Source organism: Patiria miniata, unplaced genomic scaffold, assembly GCF_015706575.1.
Source record: "Patiria miniata isolate m_02_andy unplaced genomic scaffold, ASM1570657v1 HiC_scaffold_30, whole genome shotgun sequence".
NCBI classification, from domain to species: domain Eukaryota; kingdom Metazoa; phylum Echinodermata; class Asteroidea; order Valvatida; family Asterinidae; genus Patiria; species Patiria miniata.
In genome coordinates this window covers 5,379,168-5,397,669 of record NW_024037070.1, presented here as the reverse complement: position 1 = coordinate 5,397,669, position 18,502 = coordinate 5,379,168, and the positions used below count along the sequence as shown (strand labels likewise).

The window sequence follows — 18,502 nt, the reverse complement described above, 5'->3', positions numbered from 1 at the left end:
TCGTACTCAGTGCATCTACTTCGGTGTTATGCAGTGAACTGTTTAATTTAAAACGAGGTTGGACATGTTTGCGTTGCAGGTTTATGGCCGTGACCTCATTGGGAAGTTACGAAATAACATCAAAATTGTTTTTTTCTTTTTATATTTTCTCACCACCAAAATCCGAAGGGGGGGGGGGGGGGGGGGGGGGGGTGGTGGTTAGGGGGTTGGTGGTGGTGGGATTGATCCAATGCCCCTTTCCAAGGGGGGAGGCCGGGAGCAAGCGCCCCTTCCCCCCCCCCCCCCCCCCCTCCCCCTCCCCCCACCACCACCTTCGCGACGCCCCTGGAGATTCAAAAGTGGTCGTCTGCTTTTCTGCTAATAGAATATCAGAAAAGCAGAATTAATGTGGTTCTTTTTGTAAAATGAATATTTCTTCTTTCCTATGTTTTCTGCTACCTGGTCTGAAAAGCAGATTGAACGTTTTGACAAAATACATTTTATAAGCCAGGAAACATATCGTCTGTCCATACTCATTCTTTGAAGTTGGGTTTCATTTTTTTTGAAACACCCTGTAGATAACCAGTGTTGTAAGCGTGTTGCTTGTGAATAATCACTGTACTCCATCACATTTGATCCTGTCCCAAGTTAAATCACAACTTATTGGAATGAACTGTGGCTCATTTGAGTTTCATCCCAATTTGTTTTTCCAACTGCACGTGTCCTGACAATAACAAAGTTAGGCCTTTTCACTTTCGAATGAGAGACAAAAAAATAAAATCCACCGACATTTAGTTATTGAAGTGTTTACAAAATTGGAAGTATGCCCGATAATACTGCAACTCGCAGGGTCGTTTCATTAAATGTGGGCAAGTTAGGGCCCTTTTCAGAGATGTGCAGACACCCATTGGGGGAAAAAATAGGTTTTTTGTCGTTGAAATAAAAAAGAAATACAACTTGAAATTCTTTGGGAGAATTTTTTTTTAAGAGCACAGGGCAGGCATCTTTTAATAAATAATAAGACTATTAACTTCTTATTCGTTCTACATAGTGTACGCAATTTAACTGGAGCGCGCCATTTAATACTGCTTTTTAAAACGGTATAAAGACCTGCAAAAACGAACAAGCAAATTCATTTGCTACAGGATACTTTATTCCTTTAAATTTCGTTCGGAAAAGAAAATCGCAATTTTGAAAAAGCACGCGTTTACCAACTTTATAACATCATAGGCCTATTGTGTTTAACTTAACAAAAAAATTACTTTGTATCAACAACTCCAACTCCCCTAGCTTCCCTGGTCTGCTTATTTTTTTTGGGGGGGGTGTCTACCTTTTAGAGAACGGTCTATTGGGCAGCCTTGGATTACAAAAGCAGTAATTTTATACCACGAGGATGCTTCATGAGCTGATTTAAATTCCCTGCACAAGCGGCAATACACAAAATTACATTAATATAACCAAAACAAAACAAAAGTCAGAAAAGGAAAACACAAAGAGCAAATCATTTTTTTTCGGATGTTTCTTCAAGTGGTTCTATTTCTGGTGACCAATAATCTTACAAACGTTTATCTTTAAACTTTCATATCTGTTTTTAACTCAATGCATTAATACCCTCACACAATTATTATACAGAAGCATAACCACACCAATTGATCAGAAATTATAATAAGACTTTTTCGAAACAAGTTATTAAAACAGCAACCCCAAACCCCATAAAACAAGCTTCCTTATGATGCATGTTTTGGCCTATTATGCCTGACAAAGGCCCGGCATAGTTAAAAAGAATAACACCACCAAAATCTCTGAATTATCATTTCATACAAATTGATACAATTATTGTGGGGAAAAAATGATCTGACGAAACGTGTCTCCATCGCAATTATTGTCAGTTTGATTGAAGCAGTGACCATATAGTGCCACGTTAAAACACACACAACTAATTTTAAGATAATTTTTTTGACGACTGAGTAAAATGCGGCTAAACGCACATATCTAAAAGCTCCAACAAAAGCAAAGTCTACAAAACAAAGGCATGGCCAAAGAACTATGGCGTTAAAAATATAATATACTGTGTAGATATAGATATACTTGACTTTATCACTCATATAATGCAGTTATAATATAAACAAAGTATACGTAAATCTGATCTGTTTCATGCAAATCGCAATTATTAGAGTGATGCTATATTCCTATTGCATTCACTATTAAAGAGAATGTACAACATTTGCTTTTGCTGCAATGTTCAGAAATAACTCGATTTGGAGGATTAGTATGTTATAGCAAATATTGTTTAAATGACCTTTTTCACGTTTTGGGCTTGTAGATGCTGGAAAAACCAAGAAAACCAATCATGTTCTTGTAGTCTGGTTCCCTGACTCCACTTAAGATGAAACGAAGCAATTTATAGACTTTGGGGAATTGTATTAGGTCAAAGAATCAGTCTAGCAGACTTGTACCCCTTCACAGGTGTGTAATCAATTGCAAAAAATGCGGAATAACTAATTATGAAAAGTTTGGAGCAGTTTTTGAAAACAGTCAGTTTTCTCCAACTCTGGTCGACCGACCAGGCCGACCAGCGAATAATGTCATTTTTTCTTGAAAATGTCAGCACACCAGGAGCCATGAGTTTAGTGGTAATGGTATTTCGTGATAATTTGATCATTTCGTTTTGTGATGTTTGCAAATGTTGTATCTTCCCTTTAAGAAGGGAATGGCATTTTTAGAAACATACAAAGTCTGAACAAATTTCAATTTACACAATAAGTCTTGATTAACTTTCACTCAGACAGAATGCATTTAACACTCCTAATCTTAAAGCTAATTGCTATTGTTTCAAAATCCACCCCCACCCCCCACTTTTACATTTGGGTACTTAAATCGTTAGAGACTAGCTAGGCTATGAACATATTCTGGTATGTAAACGAATAAAAGAATATAATTTCCCAAGAGTGTAGGCAGTTGATAATTCGACCAGCACTGGTCGAATTATCAACCCATTTTGCCCAACTTTTTTACAGCGTATAGATGGCTCATAATTATTAGGGGCAACTGCAAGGGTGAAGTTCTAATTTTACAAATCTAATTGAACGGTCCTCATCATTAAAGGGAAATACATATTGATATATAGTTTTCGTTTTATTTAATTGTTAAAACACATTTTTCATTTGGTTAATTTCATAAAATACATAATAGTCTTTAAATCCTACAAAGGGAAATGTTGGTTCTTATGTGTTGGGGAACAAAAGATTCACATTGAGGAAGCCCCGCACTCACGGACTGCAAATCAAACCCCATGGTTTTCAAGACAGGAGTTGACCCTGGATCACCCCCAAAAGAGGCGAAAACACTAGTTAAATTACGATTAAGTTGGATGTTTGTACACCAAATACTCTTGGAGAAAATTTGATACAAGCGCTACCATGGGCGTCGCCAGGATTTTTTCTAGAGGGGGGCAAAACATTTTTTTGCCAAAAAAATGCTTGTATTTCTCAACACATTCTCGATTTATCAGTTTTAGAGGGGGGCAGAGACATTTTGCCCCCCCCAACTCATTAAATTTACACCACTTTGTCTTCGCGCCTCTTTTTCTTTTTTTTTTTTCCTTTTTTTCTTCCTTTTTTTTTTTTTTTTTGCTTTTCCAGGGGGGGGGGGCAAGTGCCCCCCCCCTTGCCCCCCCCCCCCTCGCGACGCCCATGAGCGCTACGTATACGCAAATATGGCCGCGTTTCTCGGTGTGCAGTATTTAACATTTAACTCTTGCCTTTCAGCGAACCTTGGTCCGCACATTAACATTGCTAGATATATATCTCGGTTTTAGGAACCTTGAGTTGTAATGAAACATTCCCAGTAAATTATAAATAAAGGGAAGTATATAACCACACCCTTGATAGTTTTGACCAATCTATATCCTTAACAGTATTGTCATGTCTTAAAATGTCGAGCTGCTCAGATGTAAACCGTTACAATTCCAATATATCTAAGAACCTCATTCACTAAGCACTCACTCAGTTTCAAATATTATCATTGTCGGCACTATTTACAAAAATCGCAGAATAAACTTTTAAATTCAAGATCAAACCAAATGTTGTAAGACTTTTTTTCCCATTTATCACTGTCTTTTGCATGATCGTATTGTATTTTTTTTTAGTGGTGATTAAATTTAGGCTTGTGTGCAATCGTTAAAAACTCTACTTCTGAACGAGTTTATAAAAGTTTACAATAGTACAATTTTTATGTCATATATCCTTCAAGGAGTAAAAGTTAATAGGAAAATATAAAACTAAATTGCCCAAAGCACCTAAAATTACCGGCTCTCAGTTCAAATGCAGTTCCTTTGTAAATAGTTAAAGTTAATGCTACACGAATTTTACCAGACATTTTTATTCCTTTTGTTGTTATGCGAGACATAATTATCTCATACAATCATGAAAGCAGATAAGGGAGCAGACCAGTAAATATATTTCCATGGACCTCAGAGATAATTACGCGAACTTCCCCAAATTATTCAAAATAGTTACAACTCTTTGAGACACACATCAAATTAAAGCTTTTTTTCATCATCTTTCATTTTCCGTTCAATTTTTATGGGTTATCTAATGATTTTTAGGAGAAAATTCCATCCAATGATCATCACCCCTAAAAGCATGCTTGAAGCCCATCGCCATTTTGAAAACAGATGCCTAGGTTTCATTGCAAAATAGCGCCATTTTAGGGCCTAATTTCATCCACATTTCATATATACGAGCTCGCAGTTCTCTGCACGGCTTCCACGGCCTTCTTTTTTGACAAATCCGCAAGTTCACGGCCCTCATAGATCAAAGTGCTCTAATACCTGAGAATTTGATGGCATACAAATCGCAATTGGGCCGGTGTAGGAAATTTCAGGCCTATTTACTGGTCTGCACCCAATAACTTGCTTCATATTCAAAGAATTAATTGACATATTAAAGTTAACTTGTCAACCATAAACATACACACTTCAAAAGGGCTACCTAACAGATACTCAAAAGCTTTCGGAATAATCTAAACATGCAGTAAATAGGTGAACGGTAGACCTTAAATTAAATTTTAATAATAACCTGTCAAAACTCTAATCCATCAAATTTAATTTACCGTTAATATTCTACGAATCTTGAACACATTATGACAGTTACACAAGGAATTGCTTCAAAGGTAAATAGTAATATTGAAGAGCTGAGAAACCTGTCTGACCGTCGTCTGCTCCTCTGATTCCACACTATACTCATCCTGCTATGCAACCTGGCAAGAACCAAAAAACCGGCTATGTAAAGAGCTTGAACTGTTTATTTATGCCAGCTGATCAAATTGTTATTTGGGCAAACAAAATAGAAACATAACTTGAGGATAGAAATTTAGAACAATGTCCCAGGGTGTCCTTAATTCTTTATTTAAATCAAGAATAAAAAAGGATACGCCTTCTTGTTTTCAATGGAACATTTACAAGTTAACGTCATTTTCTCAATTAAGTTAATTTGCTTTGAAAATATGAATGACAAAAATAACTTACCTGGACTATAGGCTCATCACAATCGGTAGTTTGCCAAGTTGGTCTGATCGGACCATGCTGGGAACTGAGCTCCATCCATTTCCCCTGCAAATGCATTCGTACCTAAGAGACAGTGATTTGCCCCTCCGATCTCTGCCTTGCACTCAGGACACTTACTCTCCACAGTTGCCCCACCGCAGTCTCCAATGGCGTAAATATGTCCATTAGGACACTTAAAATAATGACCCTTAGCCAGACCCATGGCATCAACGATCATGACTCGCTCGTCATCCGATATACCAAGCCCGGTGCACTGATCTCTGAGTTTCTGCAGTGTCTCCTCGACACTTTTCATGCTGCTCTCCTCAAGAGGTTTACCGCTGAGAAGCAAGTCTTCAACGATCTCTACGCTCGCTTTGTTACTGGCTGAGGCCTGCATTCTTGCCTTGATGAGGAAGAAACTAAAGCACATGGAGAGGCGCTGTATCTCACGGCTGCAGTCGTCAAGTTCTTGCGTGCTGAGGTACATGCGAAGTTTCAGCAACCACGTCTCTAATTCCAAGAGGTTCTTCGTATGCACCTCTATCTCTGTGATGAATTGGCGAATATCACGCGCAGCCTCTTTGGCCTTCTTCTTGACTTTGTCCATGCCTTTAAGGAGTTTCAACCGATTTTCGATGGTTGTTAATTCAGCTAGACCCATTGGACGGCTAATTCGATCTGCGAAAGCGTCCAAGTCGACATCCGTCGCGACCGAAATCATGCCTCGGACTTGGATCTTTTTTGCATCAATTTCCTCCTTGGTACCAAATATACGCATCTTCACCCGCTCAATGTCTGCCAAAGTCTCATTGATTATATTACCGTAGCGAAGATTCCGTCTGATTGGTGTCTTGCATCTTGGACACGCCTTCAACTGAATTGACCTCTGCTCCTTATTTTCAATTTTCATCCACTGATCAAGACCTCCTACTTCAAACACGTGACCACAGTCTTCAAGTTGGACAAACCGGGCATCTGGCTCATCTTCAGTCCCAAACAGTATCTCTGTCACTTCATCTTTATGACATACACGACATTTGTCGGGGCAAGGCTCTCCACACAAGCCAATACATGGATGACCACACCCAAGCCTACTCGGACAAGGTCTGTTACACGGTGGTCTGTCACAAGGTTCGCTGCATTTTCTGCTGCACTGGTAATGAGGGCATCGCCATGCACAAGGCTCCTGACAGAGGGCACATGGATCCCCACAGCGATTTGGACACTTGCTGTGGACACAACGGTTCTTACACTTCTCAGCGCAAGGAGGACACTCACGCGTACACAACGCAGTACACTGATGACTACAAACTAAGGTGCGGTTGCACTTCTGCTGGCACTGTATATGCAGCCGGCCTCTCTTACAGGCCCCACAGGAACCTTGACACTGATGAGAACATTCCAACTCAACTCCACACTTCTTTGGACATTTCTCTGGGCCGTCACTGCACTTGACCTGCACAGCGTGTCCACAAGGCCAGTCACTGCGAAAGGCTGTTTCCAGACAGATTTCAGTACAGGGCTCCTCCCCACATTTTCGACGACACCTGTGACCACAGGGGAGCTTTTTCATGCACTGCTCCAAACATGTGGCTGAGTCTGGATTCTGGTAGCATGGGATTTTCTTTTGATGCCCGCATGGCAGAGTCTTGTCAACTTTTTCTTTGCACCTGTCGCATTTTTGAAAGCAGAGCAGTTTACACCTGTGCCCGCAACGGAGGACCTTCTCACACTTCTTCAGACACTTGTACTCTTTATGCTCAGAGTCAGTTGGATGACAAAGCATGCCGCAGCTGTGGCCACAATCGAGTCTGAACTCGCAGGCTAAGCTGCACCCGCCTTCGGGTACCCGGAGGAAATCTTGCCCAGTGCTGACCCTTGTGATAGTTTTGGGATGATTATGGCAAACCAAACTCAAATATCGCCCCAACAAACCTCTCCCGCTCATCTCTTGTACAATGTTCCTCCACAGTGTATTTCCTTGCGCCAAACCTTGGAAATTCCCAATGCAAAAGAAGCCATGTCGTGCCCTGGACAGCGCCACACACATTCGATTTGACACCTTCAAGAACCCAATGTTGCCTTCTTGATTACTACGGACCAGTGACAACATGATGATGTCATTTTCCTCCCCTTGGAAATTGTCCACAGCGCAAATGCGAACACCGTTGAAAACAGACTTGGGCATGCGTCGTTTAAAAATGAAGAGCTGACCGACGTAAGTTGTGAGGATTGTGATCTGTTTCGGCTGATACTGACCTTGCTGTATCAGATACTTGCACAGTGCCACCAGGACCTCTGCCTCGTGCATATTGGACTTGCTACGTGAATCATCAACCTCTTCCTCCATAATATCATGATCGAGGAAGAATATATCTGAACTGATTCCGGCTATCTTCGGATAAGACTGGACACTCTCGTGGTCCTTCAAGTCTTGATAGAAGTGGTTCCTCATGATTGTTGAAATCTCTGGACGCATGCGATGTTGCTGGACCAGGGACTGACACGGTACACCATTGTTTATCATCCGTTCAAAGAGAGAAATTTCAAGATTGTACTCTTTAGCTAGGCGATAGACAGTGGGATTTGGTCTCAGTTGTTGGTGATCGCCAATGAGGATAAGATGCTGACACTCGGCACTCAATGTGGTAATGATGTGAGATTCCATAACCTCTGCTGCCTCCTCAACAACCACAATTTTAGGACCCACACGTTGCAGTACATTGCGATGCTTCGCAGCACCTGTTGTTGTCATACCGATCACGCTAGCACGACGCAGTATGGAAAGATCCTCCTCAACACGAACCTCCTTCAGTTCCTGTGATAGGGCCTCGTACTTTTCTTGCACGATCTCCATTCGTCTCCGTTCATTCTTGCTATACTCGCTGACCCAGTAACGGTACAGCTTCCAACGACTGTTGATGTCTCCAATTGCCCAAACGTTCTTCACTCTCCCAGCGTCTCTTTCTGTCATTTTCTCAGATTTTCTAAGGTTGTGCAAGAGCATTTTTCTCATTCGCTTCTTTTGATGTGATTGCATCTGCCATCCCTCTTGTTCAGGCTGTGCTGCACCCAAACTGTCGATATCCAAGACAAGGTGGTTTTCTTGAGGATCTTCATCAAAGAGAAACATGTCATCCTCCTTGTCATCAAGAATACGCTGCTCGGCTATCGCATCTGCCTCCTCAGCAACAGCAATCTCTTCATCTTCCTCCTGATCATCTTCTTCTGGCTCGTCATCTTGTCCCATGAATGCAGCGATACCAACTTCCTGGCCCGTTGCTACACGAAAGGTTCCTGAAAGTCCCAACCATTCAAGTATGTAAGATGTCGGCCTGTTATAGCCTGTATCACGAAAGATTACCGTGAGGGTTGCATAGTGTTCTTTTGTCATGAATGGCTGCAGAAAGTCCTCATTGATGATGCCCTTCATGCTTTTTTCGACTTTCCTCTGGGAGACCTCCATGCATTGACGCAGGGAGTACATTTCTCTCAAGATGTTGCTAGTTCGGATATGAACTGCGCGCTGAACATCCCGTTTACGCCGCTGTTCTCTCTTCAGAAAGTTAAGGTTTTTGTCCTTCATATCCTCGCTGTTGCTCCTGCCACCGACACGAACAATGTTCTGATTGAAATTCATGATCCCCTCGAGGAATTGATCTAGGGCGTGGTTGGTGTAACAAACCACCAAGATGGGGTTTGGTTCGTCATCTTCATTCCACACTTCTCTATTGTGAAGGAGAGCTTGCACAATCTTCAGACCTATGTAGGTTTTGCCTGTACCTGGTGGTCCCTGTATGACGGCTAATTCTTGCGTCAGTGCAGCATGAACGGCTTTAAGCTGCGACTCGTCTAGATGCAAAGTTTCAGCTCGGGGCCAACTAGATGGAGTCAAGACTTGTACTGCGCTGGCCTTTGTGCTGAGCCTCCTAAGGCCACGTAGAACTTTACCCTCATCATCCTTGTCACTTTCTTCCTCTGTGCACGTCAGCGAAGACAGGTCATAGGTAGAAAACCTATTACGGCGAAGATACTGAGGGGGCTTCACATCACTTGAGACCTCGATGATGTAACGCTGTAGGGGTAGACTATTGTCTCTGACTTCCTGCAGGCCTTGCAAAACATGACGGTAGGCCTCGAAGTAAGCGGACGACTCTGCCATTATAAAACAATCCGAGGAGTCTATTTCTGAGACGCGTGCCATATCCTGAAACCGCAAATCCACTAATCCTTCCTCCAGCTCCTCTGGCTTTCGGTTCGCAACAGTTGCAAATATAACTGACTGGAAGTTGTCCTTGGACAAACAAACCAGGGATCCAAAAGTGAGTCGCTTTGTTGCTTGCCATCTAACCTTCCTGAGCTTGGAGATGTCGAAGCTCACGCGGTGTGTGATCCCTTCATTGGTGCAGATGGGAAAATGCACCCCAACACCATGGTAGATGCGAATATCGTTCAATTTGCGCTTCATGTTGGTTTGTGCAAGGGACACGTGATACTCTGCGATGCCAAGTTTCAATGGTTCCAAGAAATCTTGTCTCAGAAGGCGGAAGTGGACATCGAGGTAATGGTTGAGGTCTCGATACCTCCCATGCACCACATTGGGTCTAAGGTAATTGTCAGCATTCGTGGTGATTTCAGCAACATCCGGGAATATGGGAATTTCTCTGAAGTCGTTTGGTGGTGGTGCTTCCTGGTCCGTTCTCTGTCGCTGGCTTCTGTGCGCCTTTTCTTTTTCTCTCTGCTGACAGCAAAGAAGCAGCTGGCTCAATAGAACCTTGGTTTCACTCTCCAGTGGGTAACCCTTTGTCTCTAAAGTCCTAGCAACAACGTCAATGAGCGTGAGGACAACGTGGACATCCTTCATGGTGTGCTGGACTTTCTGGATGAGCGTCTGCATCAGCTTCAAGATTGAGCCAATCAGATCAGGGACCTTCCTCAAATACCTGTCGTCAAACTCGGTCATCATGCTGTTGATGTGCTGACTAAGATTCCTGCTGAGGAAGTCTGTGTCGACGATCGCATTCAAGACCCGGACCACAGACTGAGGGGAGTCTTCGCAGTCACAGACCCTGTCCATGACTTGAATGAGAAGCACCATCATGTCGCGCCTGATCTCACGCTCACGCAGCAGACTCTCCAAACCTTTCCCAAAGGAGGTAAGTTCTTGGACTACCTCAGCAGGGCACTTCTCCTCATCCAGCAAAGACTGTAACATTTTGTACCCAGGCTGCCTGATGGGGCGTTCCCTCTGGGTGCTGGGCCTTGCTCCTTGACCATCTTGAAAACCTTCTTGGTCTCTGCGATCTTGGTGATTTGGACCAACATTTCTATGAAACAAAATAAAGTTCAGAAAAAAGTTAGTCTGACTGTTGAACAGTATGAAAGTCAAAATCTAATGTTTCTCGATAACACACTGACCTGAAGTGACCACGTCCTTGACCACGCCCTTGTCCTCGTCCTTGACCACGCCCCCGGCCATATCCACCACCACGCCCCTGGCCACGCTGATTGCCAAATCTTCCTGGATTTCCTTGATCCCTTGGGTGGTCGTTTTCCTGCCGACGTCTCCCATCCGCTGCTCCTGCCCTGTTGGCACCATGCCCTCTCACTCGAAATGGATTTGCATCCATTGCAGAATCTGCAGTCAAAAGAATGCAATTTTTGCAATTAAGCAAAGTGTTGTTGTGCATGGTATTCTAAAGACGAGTTCAATATGGGTTTTTGGTTTGTAATCTGACCTCACACGTACAAATGTGATACAAACAGACCGATTCATAAAGCCTTTTATGCATGGACTAATCACAGCTGTGATTAAACAAGTAAAGTAAATAAAGGGAAATAAGAGAGATTGTATGGTGATGATGGAGAAGACGATAAGGAATCAGAAAATGCATAATTAGGAATGACGATAGTAATTTGTTAATAGAAGTTTTCGCCGACTGCATTTATACAAATCATAGTATCCACGAATAGTTTTTTCCTTCCTCGCAATTTCCAATATATAGGGTGTCCCCAAAATAACCAAACTATCAGTGCTCTCTTTTTTTTTCAGCTTAAAAAAAAAAAAGGTTTTCAAATATCTATATATTTAGAGTACAGTCCATTAGCTTTTCAACAACGAACAACTCTTTCCAATTGGGTAAATATTTATTGATTATGGCCAATTACAATCGCTGCTTTTTCATTTCGTCTACCACGAATGATATTTGCATTTAAGAAGGCTGCCAAGTAGAGGCCAGAGACAGAGCAGCACGTTAAACATCTAAGAAGTTACCAGGCAGACTTTGTCAGGACTGCTATTAGTTCTAAAAGGATAAATGAACATTGTTGGAAAAAGATGAAAAATAAATTAAAAAGAACCAAATAAAGAAAGAAAGATTGACACATTAAAGAAAGTAAAACTATCCTCATCCCAAATCCATTACATTCCTAACAAATGATAATTGCATGAGACCGTGGACAGATTGAAATATCTGCACTAATTTGGAATTTGCCATGACTCAAAAAATATTTAACCAATTGGACTTTTTGAAAATGTTTGAATTGTTGAAAAGCTTATGAACTTAATTATCTAAATATGTATTGATATTGGTATGTTTTTTTTAAAGCTGTGAAAAGAGGGCGCTTTGAGGGTTCGGTTTTTGGTCACCCAGATTGAGTAGGAAAAAAGTCATAGGGGATGCATGTGAATTGATTCGTTTTGCTGAAAGAACACTTACCTTTTTTTGTGATCCGTGGACAGTACTTTAAAACGGTGTTTGTGTTCAAAATTTCGTAACTTGAAAAGTGCATGAGTGATCTGAATGATTCTTGTACTAAAAGAAAGCTTAACAACTGGGCTTTCATATCCCAGATTTTGAAAGTGCTACAGGTAAAACTTCATTCAAAAAGGTACTAGTGTTCCTGCCATTTGGGTTGCCCTTTTTTTTTTACTCACTCTGTACAAGTTAAAAATGTATGCACACAAATTCAATTGTTTGAATTACAGACCTCCTGTAATCACGAAGGAATGTCAGCAATCCTGCATAATGGACCGATCCAGTAAGCACCGCCCCATGGTGTTGTGACCGATCACAGCCGCGATTTATGTCCGACGTGCGTGCACAAAAGTCCGACATGCGTGCACAAAAGTACGACATGCGTGTACGCGCGTATGATGCGCGCGGCAAGAAAATGCAGTGTGGCATTGGGGAGGAACACGTGTTAATTTGCCCACGTGCGCAGTGGGAGGGTCTTACTGGATCGGTCCATTGACCTAGCGTCGTTTGCGAGTTGGCCACGCCCCTTAAACAACCCTATGAAGTTTTTGTACACTAATTTTTGTTTGTCTCAGATTTTACGCGTTTCGCGTCCATTTGTGTAGCATGCATAGATATAGAATATTCTATATCTATGGTATCATGTAATTGGACAATATTTCACAAGCTGCGTTGACGCGATTTTTAACGCGCTTCTACCGCGATAGGTCAATTATTGAAAGACATTGACCCAGTCATCATAAAGTGCGTAGTTTCATGCGTTGAAAAAATAACGCAGAGCTAACTACGACCTTTAAAACATACGACCTTTAAAACATGAAGAAGGGAATAGAAAGCTAGACTTAAATCACTGTGCATTACATGAACAGTGTAGTACACGACAAAGACATTTGGGAATTTATAAAACTCCGGCTTCGTCTGCAGGACTAGCGTCAACTCTTGCTGCGCCTGCAATATCATTCGAAAGCCTCCAATTATAAACTAGTGGAAGTTCTCTAACCTTAAAGGGAAAATACAACATTTGCAAACATCAAAAAATAAAACTACCAAATCATTTTGAAATACCTTGCTGGACTGTTAGTGAATGACAGTGTAAAGCATCCTGTAAAATCATGGCACCTGGTATACTGTCATTTTTAAGAAAAGTGGTATTTTTGTATCAATTTCCAACGCTGGCCGGCCGACCAGCGTTGGAAAAAACTGGCTTTTTTTCTAATACTGGCCCCAATTGACCATCGCACTTGTTTGCAATCGATTACACACCTATGAACGGGTACAAGCCAGCTAGACTGGTTCCCTGACCTTACAATTCCCCAATGTATGTAAACTGGTCTGTTTCTTCTTATATGGAGTCAGGGAACCAGACTACAGGAAAATGATTGTTTTTCTTGGTTTTTATAGCATTTTCGAACCCAAAACCTCAAAAAAGTCAGTGTAACTATATTTGCTATATATTTCCGACCCCCCAATTCCATCCATTTCTGAAAATTACAGCAAAAGCAAATGATGTATTATATTCCCTTTAAGTCTCGTATTACAGGATTTGATATTTCTGAATTACAAAATGTACACAATTAAAAAAGAATTCCCCATGCCAGGCCTTTAAAACAACCTGAAGCCGAGTTCTAATAAGAGCGAAGGTTTGGAAAACACCTGCACAAATACTTGAACTTTGGACAAGGGCGTGGGTTGAGCGGAGCTCGTTTGAAGGGTACAGTAATAATTGTGAACACTCACGGTGATCAACTCTGAAAATGGATAGGAATTAATTTTTAACATCAGGTTAACTCAGGTCATTTTTTTTGGGGGGGGGGGAGGCTCGATGTGCTTCCTTTACGTTACGGCAGAAATTCATATCAGCTGTGTTTAAAGGTAGACACATCATTTGTCATTTGTGCATTTTTTTTCGTTTGTAGCAACAAACGTGCTCAAAATCTAAAGAAGGGTAATTAACAACTAACCTGATGAAGTTTTAGCTCAGTTAATGCTGTATATTCCGAGAAAACAATGTTCTAGAATCTCGATTTCAATTCAAAAGTTGCCGAGTCATGTTTTAAATTTCGCCCGAAATCAGCGTATGGGATGTCATTCTCATTCAGCCGATTGCAGTCATGTCACGCACTGAACCCGAGTACCCGACGAATTATAGCAACCGCCGCTCGCGCGTGTGCCTCGTGTCAACACTTCATGGCACCCGTTCATGGCTTCGCCAAATTGAAAACAAACTCCTAAACAGAAATTTCCAAAAATGCATCTTTAGACGCATCTTTGGAAACGACCTTCTTTTATTGTTTTCTTCAAATTGATAGTTAAGTGCTATTACTACCTTTAAAACATGTAAAAAGCTTTTCAACAATAATGTTGTCAGTAATTTTTTGGGTAGCTGCAAATGGTGTACTCTACAATAGTTAAACAAAACAAGTCAGGTGTGTTTACAAACACAAATGCCCCGCAACCGTGACTGTTCCCATGACATATAACACCACTCTTTTAACATCAACTTACATGTACCTTGGTCACATGGAACGTTCATTGACAGCATTAGTGTTTTCTGTAGGTTTATATGAATTAATCCCTATGATGATGATCTCAGAATAAATGCAAGATTTCTATTGTTTTAGCCACTGTGACCTTGACCCTTGAACTTGCGACCCCCAATGGGATAGGCTTCTTCGGATTACCAAGAACAATCCACAAACCAAATTTGAAGTTCACATGTAAAGTATTTCTCAAGTTATCGCACTGACAAAATTTCTTTTGTTTTAGCCACTGTGACCTTGACCTTGCGGCTCCATATGCAATAGGCTTCTTAGGATTGCCAAGGACGATCCACAAACCAAATTTGAAGTTCACATGTAAAGTATTTCTCAAGTTATCGCGCTGACAAAATTTCTTTTGTTTTAGCCACTGTGACCTTGACCCTTGACCTTTCGGCCCCAAATGCAATAGGCTTCTTAGAATTGCCAAGGACAATCCACAAACCAAATTTGAAGTTCATATGTAAAGTATTTCTCAAGTTATCGCGCTGACAAAATTTCTTTTGTTTTAGCCACTGTGACCTTGACCCTTGACCTTTCGGCCCCAAATGCAATAGGCTTCTTAGAATTGCCAAGGACAATACCCAAACCAAATTTGAAGTTCATATGTTAAGTATTTCTTAAGTTATTGCGCTGACAAAATGTCTTTTGTTTTAGCCACTGTGACCTTGACCCTTGACCTTTCGGCCCCAAATGCAAAAGGCTTCTTAGGATTGCAAAGGACAATACCCAAACCAAATTTGAAGTTTATTTGTTAAGTATTTCTTAAGTTATTGCGCTAACAAAGTTTCTGTTGTTTTAGCCACTGTGACCTTGACCCTTGACCTTTCGGCCCCAAATGCAATAGGCTTCTTAGGATTACCAAGAACAATACACAAACCAAATTTGAAGTTCATATGTTAAGTATTTCTCAAGTTATCACGCTGACAAGATTTATCCGGACTGCCACACACACACACACATCCACCGACCCACCCACGGAAGGACAAGGCGGAAACAGTATGCCCCTTCGGCTTCGGGTCGCGGGGCATAATAAAAACCATTAATTTAGATGTAATGTTATCAAATCCAGTACGAGTCGTAGGGATTCAATTTGGAGTCGGGAATTTCTACCAACATGAAACATTATAGAGAAGCCGATCAAACTGTATAATTATGTTATTAAGACAGGCTAACGAGTGCAGATGAAAAGTTTGTGATTATATACAAGCCCGAATTCTACCTCGCCATAAAGTGTTCTTTAAAAAAAAAGAACTATTAAAAAAAATTGACCATTAACATTGGACCAGAAAATGGAGTTCACGAATAAAGACTGCACGATCAGTAGAAAGTCCTGGGTACAATTTGACCCGAAATTCGGATCACATTTCTCATACCTAGCACTTCTTTGGATCATCTTTCGGTTCAACTTGACCCAAAAAACATTGGCCTGAGTGTGATTTTGACCCACAAAGGTGTCATTTTGATCCTGAAAAATATTTGGTGAAATATGATCTGGATCCTGGTTCAATACTGACCCGGGGCTATTTAGACTGCAGAATGTTTGTCAATAATTTGTGACTACGGAATTCTGAACCCAGAATTCAATTTTCTGAACTATTTCCGCATATCAAACAAAGGGCAGATCCAGAACACAACTTCTTTTTTGGGGGAGGGGGGCCAAAAAACAATTGGCCCCCCCAAAAAAAAATGGTTAAAAAATAAATTACGGCAAGGCGTTCGGGACCGGTGAAGGGCCCCGAGAAATTGTTGAATTCTAGATGCTCTATGGTGCGATCTGAGGCAATTTCTGACAAATGTAACATTTTTTTGGAAGAAAAGATGGTGGTGTTCGCAGCGCCTGCCTTTATTGCGACGTCACTTAAAAAAAAAAAAAAAAAATGGGTTCGGTTTTTTCTTGGGGGGGGGGGGGGGCATGGCCCCCGTTGCCCCCCCCCCCGATTCCCCTTGATGTCAACAAGGTCACGTTCAACGCCGGAGTGAGAAATTCCTTGAAATACTCCCATGCATTTAACTTACTGAGCATCTTAACATGAACGCTCATTCATTCATAACAGTTTTTCAATAATTTGACCTTAAAGTGACTCATCATCCAATCCGTACTATCAAGACAAACTGCGTTAGGGCAGTTAAATAGTGTCGGCCATACATTTTGGACAACTCAACAGGATGCATAATAAAAGTTTATCATCATTAAGTGGATTTTAATTCTGATAAACCTTACAATATATTTTAAAAAGAAATTATTCATCCAACCATTCTGGTTTATTTTTTTACTGTATTAGAAATCGGCTCGAAACACCATGGTGTCGGACGTACTCAAACTGAGTTTCGTGTACTTCTTAATAATTTTTTTTTCCGTTAGCTGAATTGTTAAACATTGTTAGAAATAAACAATATTTTAATAAAAATTAAAGGCTCCAAAATGATATGGTACATGTTTCATTTGTGGCATTAGGAATTTTTCTGTTGGAATTGAGGTTTGTAAATCCGTGGAATTGCCCGTTAGTAAAATAATTTTCACAAATTTACCATTAATTTAGCCTAAATAGGAATCCATGAAAAAAAGTACAAAAGATGGGAAGGTTATCAAAGTCTTGAGGATAAAATAGCGAAAAACAAAATAATTCTAAAGGCTTTTAGATGAACTTTTTTTTTACGAAGAGATCAACAATATTAGAATCCTATATATATCCTATATATAGTCCCACGCGCTTATCCGGACACGTGACACACCCCGGATGCGGCCAAGCCACTATACTGGTCATCTAAACACAAGTCTTATTCTATAGGCCTACCATATAATTCCTCTCGTTCAAATGCCATTTTTGCTGCTCTTCTATTTGGTAAAACAAATACGCAGGACCGCATTATACTTTTTCACTTGAATATTAACTACATCAGTGGCTATTTAACATAAGACTCTCAAAATTGATAAAAACAAAACACAAATGGAGTGTTCGATACTGCTGTCGAAATTCGTCTCCCCAAAGCACTTGAAAAACTAGTATTATAGGATCACAATTATTATACAAATAGAATAGACTTTAGATTGTCCTGTCTCAAAACAGCAGCTATGCCAGCATATGGAAATTGGAATCGTCCGACCAACGCCCTTGCTCATGTTGTAATAAACTACTGAATCAGACACTGATTAGTCGTCAATCGATCGCCATCGGTCCCTTACTGCATCATTGCATGCCCCAATATGAAACCGGCACCTGCACCTGCACCGTCGCAGCCCCAACTATGTGGACCAAACCCAGCTCTTCTATCACGACACAGCGTATAATAGCATCTATTTATAGAGAGGCTTTCAAAAAAAATGTTTCAGGCTAATGCAGTCTGGCTAGATTAGTGAGCAGCGTTCTTCCAATTTTTCTTTTTCGCACCACCAATTTTACAACCTTAACCTACCTTTATGTGACGCACGGTCCTCGGCTGCCCACTTTGCTAGGTAAACCGTTTGAAATATCCAATTGAACGAAACCTCCTCTCGGAAAACAGCACAAAATCTCACCGACGAGAATATTTCTCAGGAATTTGACTCATTTCGTTGCTGACACAACCGCCCATGGTCGCTGTGTAAGTCTGACTGTGCGTGCGTACTGACACTTAATACATGCACTGAACCTTTGCACCGGGGTTATTTTTTATTGCGCCATACAAGGGGGACAATC

General features: G+C 41.0%; 1 protein-coding gene across 1 annotated transcript; it reads right to left on the bottom strand.

The window, feature by feature from the left end:
* Window positions 1-4,125: 4,125 nt before the first annotated feature.
* On the bottom strand, window positions 4,126-18,502 carry LOC119739367 (NFX1-type zinc finger-containing protein 1-like). The gene is made up of 4 exons (XM_038214282.1): window positions 18,240-18,502; window positions 10,946-11,165; window positions 5,507-10,854; window positions 4,126-5,238 (listed from the first exon to the last, which is right to left on the bottom strand). The coding sequence occupies exons 2-3, from the start codon at window positions 11,155-11,157 to the stop codon at window positions 5,523-5,525; spliced, it is 5,544 nt and encodes a 1,847-aa protein (XP_038070210.1). The 5' UTR covers window positions 11,158-11,165; window positions 18,240-18,502; the 3' UTR covers window positions 4,126-5,238; window positions 5,507-5,522.